Genomic DNA, 5,468 nt, shown 5'->3' on the forward strand with positions numbered 1-5,468 from the left:
GGCTTGTGTCCCGGCCCGGCCTCCCTCGCCTGCCCGCCGCCGGCCCACCGCCGCCCGCGCCTCCTCCTTCCCCCCGCAGTGGAGACCCAGCGGAGCCCCCGCGGAGCCGACGCACCGCCGCCGGGTAGGGGCCGGCGAGGAGGGCGGGGGCAGGGTTCGCCCTCGATCTTAGCCTCGCTCCGGTCCCTCCCCGGAGTGGCTGCCAATCAACGGAGCGAGAAGCCGGGTTGGCGGAGCGGAGGCTGTTGCCCAGGAGCCGCCGCTCCGCCCCTCCGCCTCCTACACCCCGCCTGCCCTCCCAGGGGACTTGAGTAGGGGCGCAGCGTGGGAAAGGGATGGTTGAATTTTAACCGGAGGCAGAGCGTGAGCGGGATCAGTGTGTGCGGAACGCGAGCCCCCGAGCGCGGAGAGGCGCCGCTGCTGTTAACTCCTCCCTGCCCGCCGCGCCGAACCGACCCTCCCCCGGAGCCCCCGCGCAACCAACATGAAGCGAGCCCACCCCGAGTACAGCTCTTCGGATAGCGAGCTGGACGAGACCATCGAAGTGGAAAAGGAGAGTGCGGATGAGAATGGGTGAGTTGGCGGCGGCAGAGCGGAACCCGGGCAGGAGGCGAGCGCCGGCTGGCCACGGTTGACAGCGGGCGAGGGCCCCGGGCACGTCTGTGCCCTCCACTGACCTCTGCGCATCTGGGTTATGCCCCTGTCCGGGGTGAGGGACGCCGGAGGCCCTTTCAAACCCAAGTTGCCAAAACAATCTGAGTGCGGGGAGGATGAGGGGGATCCCTCATATCACCTCCCCTGGCTTACAGCGATTCCTGTTTTTCCCCCCATTCAGAAACTTGAGTTCGGCTCTCGGTTCCATGTCCCCAACTACATCTTCACAGATCTTGGCCAGGAAAAGACGAAGAGGCGTGAGTCTCATTACAGTGCTTCTTGTTTTGTTTTGTTATTAATTAATGGAAAGAACTACCTTTATTCATTTTTGAAATTTACAGTCTTGATGGAAATGCCCTCCTTTGTTTTGCTTGCTTTCTGCAGATCATTGAGAAACGCCGACGGGACCGGATTAATAACAGTTTGTCTGAGCTGAGGAGGTTGGTGCCTAGTGCTTTTGAGAAGCAGGTAATGGAGAAAGTGGGTAGAGCTCTCCGTGTAGCCATCCACACCTTCTGAGTCCCTCCCCTCATTAATCTGAACCTCATCCGTGTCTCGAAAAATAACCGTATTGCTTTTGCCGAAGAGATAAATTCATATACAGATTCCAACATATTTTCTGAAGACAGATCATTTTGTTTTAGTTTGTACTTTTATGATTTACAAAGCATACTGCATACGGTGCATATATGTTTTAAGTTGTTCCCCAAAGGCACTTGGTACCATATCAATTTTTTCCCCCATTCTCTTCTCCAGGGATCTGCTAAGCTAGAAAAAGCCGAAATTCTGCAGATGACAGTGGATCACCTGAAAATGCTGCACACTGCAGGAGGGAAAGGTACATATCACTAATCTGGTGGCAGCCGAGTGCTCTGGGTAGAATGAGTAGATGCGGCAGGCCAGCCCTGGTGCAGTCGCTGCCTTATTTTTCCTGTGTGCTTTGGGGGTGGGGAGAGAATGTTGTGTTGTGTACAGTTGTCAGTGCATTTGCAAATGCACATAGGATTTTCTCCAGTGAATGCATCACCCCAGTCCTCTTCGAACTAAGCTAATGCACCTTCTTTTGGAGAATACCTGTTATCCGCGAGATGCTCGAAAGCTGTGACAGCCCTGATTAAAATCAGGTAGCTCTCACCACATTTGTTGATTGCCATTTTGAGAAAAAGCCTTAAAAAAAAAAAAAAAGTTATGGTCTTAATTTTATCTACAGGATTGAAAAAAAAAAAAAAAAAAAAAGCTCCTATGACTCTTGAGGAAAGAAACCTGTTGTGGTTAATTAGAGAAAACCTAACAGAAGGTGGGAGACCAGGGTCTGTGTGTCTGTCTCCAGCCGGAAAATGCTTTGCTCAGGACCAAGTGGCTAAAAGCTCCATGATGATAACTTACATCTGTGTGTCTAATGAATTTCACTGCTCTGTGGTTTCTCTGTCCTTGATGTATTTTTTGTTGTTGTTGGGGGAAAACATTAAAGGAATGAACATAGTTTCATCTGCTGGTAGGGTATAATTCCACTTTCTGCTCAGCAGTTTCTAATTGGGCTTTGAACTTACATTAGCAAACACTTCTCATGTTGATTAATGCAAAGACTTCGGTCAACTCCAAAATATTTGGACCTTCGTTAAGAGCCCGTGTATGCCGTTTTTAAGGATGTAGGTATTTGTTAGGAAGGGCTGCCTTTGGTATTGAAGAAATGCGGGAAATCAGCAAAGCCTGAGGTTTTTCTTTTGTTCTTTTCCTCAGGCTATTTTGACGCACACGCCCTGGCTATGGACTATCGGAGTTTGGGGTTTCGGGAGTGCCTGGCGGAAGTTGCCCGTTATCTGAGCATCATTGAAGGACTAGATGCCTCTGACCCGCTTCGAGTTCGACTGGTCTCACATCTTAACAACTACGCCTCCCAGCGGGAAGCGGCCAGCGGCGCCCACGGAGGTCTTGGACACATTCCCTGGGGCAGCGCCTTCGGACATCACCCGCACGTCGCGCACCCCCTGCTGCTGCCCCAGAACGGCCACGGGAACACTGGAACCACCGCCTCGCCCACGGAACCACACCACCAGGGCAGGTTGACCTCGGCACATCCGGAGGCGCCTGCTTTGCGTGCTCCCCCTAGCGGCAGCCTCGGACCGGTGCTCCCTGTGGTCACCTCCGCCTCCAAACTCTCGCCGCCCCTGCTCTCCTCCGTGGCTTCCCTGTCGGCCTTCCCCTTCTCCTTTGGCTCCTTTCACTTACTGTCTCCCAATGCACTGAGCCCTTCGGCACCCACGCAGGCAGCAAACCTTGGCAAGCCCTATAGACCTTGGGGGACAGAGATTGGAGCTTTTTAAAGAACTGATGCTGTAGAATGAGGGAGGGGAACACTTACAATCCCAGCTGAGCTGGGCTGTTGCCAACATCACCTTAAAGTCGTCAGTAAAAGTAAAAAGGAAAAAGGTACACTTTCAGAGGAATTTTGTTGAAAGACTAAAGGTTTGTTGGTTTACTTTTTCTTTTTTTTAATGTTTTTTTTTATTATATGTATTAGCAGTTTTTAAAAACTAGTTGTTAAATTTTGTTCCAAACATTAAATTGAAATAGTGAGTATAAACCAGCACTTGGTAATAGCAAAGTTTGTTCTGTGCCTAATTACTTTGTAAACCTCTCTGTCGAAGAATGATTCCATTTTTGCCTCAAAGTTTTGGGAATTTTAACATTTAGTATTTTGGTCTGTTTTTCTTCTTGTGTAGTTGAAGTCTGTTTTTAGATTTAATTTTCCAAACCACTAAGTTCAATGTTAACATGATGCTATTTGTTAATAGTTTGACAATTAAGGTGTTGTATAGGTAATATTCTTTTGTGGGGGGAACTATGTTGAATTTTATATTTCTGAACAAAGCGTTGACAAATCAGATGATCAATCAGCTTTATGCAAGAAAGAAGATGAGTTCATTCTCTGCCTCCTGCAGCAGTAAGGTGAATGTATAACCCATCAGGGGCCCTGAGTTCATATGACCACCTGCCAGGACTGCAGTTCTGGCTTAGTTAGAGAGCCACTTGGGGGTTGATCTCCATTTGGAGTTGGTGGGGAGGAGACTGCATAGGATATGCCTGCATTTACCAGCCCCACGCAATGCAATGAATTTTTAATCTCACGGATCTCAAATTCACAAACATTAACATGGATAAATGATCACGGTGTGCAAGTGGTCCAATCGAATAGTCCAGTGGAACCTGTTAAATGCATAACCTAATTCTTCCTGAAACTGCTATGTTTTCTTTCAACTGGAAATCTTTATGTTGTGTTTTCCTTTTTGGTGCATGGCAATGTGGTTGTTGAGGTATTTAAAAAGGTGTGCTGCCTTCTTTTGGTTTAATTTGGTTCATAAAAGCATCAGTTCACAGGTTTATCCTTTTAACAGGTGTAATTTAAACGACCTCCACTGAACTGGGTTTGACCTCTGTTGTACCGATGTGTTGTGACTAAATAAAAAAGGAAGAACAAACTATTCTGTATATGTCTTACATGCCTTGGCCTTTCCCTCTGTTGGCTAAAAGAAGATAAATTTTCCTCTCATTTTCATTTTGCTTGGTTACCAGTTTTCTTATTCATTATTTTGGGAATTCTAAACTGTGTGAATTCGCTGCTGAATAAGGTGACTTCGTTGCAGCGCAGGGCTTTGGCCTGGCTCCCACAAGAAGCCCCAGCCCTTTCACTGTTATGTCAGATGATCTGGCCCTCAGTGGGCTAGGGAGACTCAAGTCAGGCTGGGAGTTGCAGGGTGGGAGAGAACTCTGCTGAAATCTTTTAAAACCGAGTTGACCAACATTTTTCTTTTTTTTCTGAGAGCATCTATTGTGTGCATAGTCCTGTGCTAAGAGAACAGAAAATTCCTTTTTTTTTTTTTTTAACTGTAGCACAAGAAAAGCTAACACTGCCATCTCTGAAACCCCACGCAGGGGCTGGGGAATCTGGCCTGATGAGCAGTGGCAGGCTGTAATTCTGCACCTGCACAGCTCCAGGAGTCTTTCCTTGTCTTGTTTCAAGGAATTTGCTTAACCCTTTAGATGCATTTGATTGAGCTGTGTAGTGACAAAGCTGACATATGCTTTAGGTTAGAACAAAACGCTGCCAGAACAGAGGCAGTAATCTGGGCCCCAGGGGGAGAGGGGTGCCTTCCTATTGCCTTGAAAGTATCCCGCCAGCTGAGGAGTGCTGTCTCCTGGCTTGGAAGAAGTTTGCCTTGATCCTGAGGTTGGTGGGGAGGAGAGGGAGAAAACCCCCTCTGGCAGATGACAAAATAGAGCTTGCCTTTTTTTTCGCCCAGCCACAGAGCTCTTCCTCCCCGCTCTGATTGAAAAACGAAGACAGGAAGGCAGAGAAAAGTTTGGACTCTGAACTTGAGCAGCGCCTTCTGGGTCTCTGGGAAGGGACCAGAGACTGCAACATTTTTGTGATCGTGGGTCCCCAACTTTAGCTCTCACTCCAAGTTTCTCTGTGTGGCCTTGCACGTTGGCCCCTCTGGGGCTGCACGGTTCTGTTCTCAGCGCTGCCTGGGCCGCGTACTTTCTGCTCATCATAATGCTGTGATGGAAAGTGTTAGGGTAATTTCTGCCAAGTGTCAGTTTAATTTTAGCCCCGTGATTTCAAATGGCATTAAAGCGTTACCGAGCAGCATTGTGCTCAGGCTGCCTTAGGTTGTCTCACTCATACCTAGGCTTAGATGGCTGCTAATGTGGTAAGAAGGAAAGCCTGTCATTTTGGTGGCTGTGTGGAAAGCGCTGTGGCGCTGTAACACATGTGGCACCATCCGCTTGTCACGTCTGTGATCCCTGTATCA

At 48.5% G+C, this 5,468-nt stretch overlaps 1 protein-coding gene across 2 annotated transcripts; it reads left to right on the top strand.

Moving 5' to 3' along the window:
- HEY1 (hes related family bHLH transcription factor with YRPW motif 1) lies at nucleotides 1–4,136 on the top strand. Of its 2 annotated transcripts, XM_045454813.1 has the most exons (5): nucleotides 1–573; nucleotides 836–911; nucleotides 1,039–1,122; nucleotides 1,411–1,492; nucleotides 2,395–4,136. In XM_045454813.1, exons 1-5 carry the CDS (start codon nucleotides 485–487, stop codon nucleotides 2,976–2,978), a joined length of 915 nt encoding a protein of 304 aa, XP_045310769.1. In that variant the 5' UTR covers nucleotides 1–484; the 3' UTR covers nucleotides 2,979–4,136. The 2 variants fall into 2 exon arrangements, with proteins under 2 accessions (XP_045310769.1, XP_045310770.1); XM_045454814.1 differs by lacking the exons at nucleotides 1–573; nucleotides 836–911; nucleotides 1,039–1,122; nucleotides 1,411–1,492 and adding an exon at nucleotides 1,882–1,951.
- Nucleotides 4,137–5,468: the final 1,332 nt, after the last annotated feature.

Source organism: Leopardus geoffroyi, chromosome C3 (genome assembly GCF_018350155.1).
Source record: "Leopardus geoffroyi isolate Oge1 chromosome C3, O.geoffroyi_Oge1_pat1.0, whole genome shotgun sequence".
NCBI lineage: Eukaryota > Metazoa > Chordata > Mammalia > Carnivora > Felidae > Leopardus > Leopardus geoffroyi.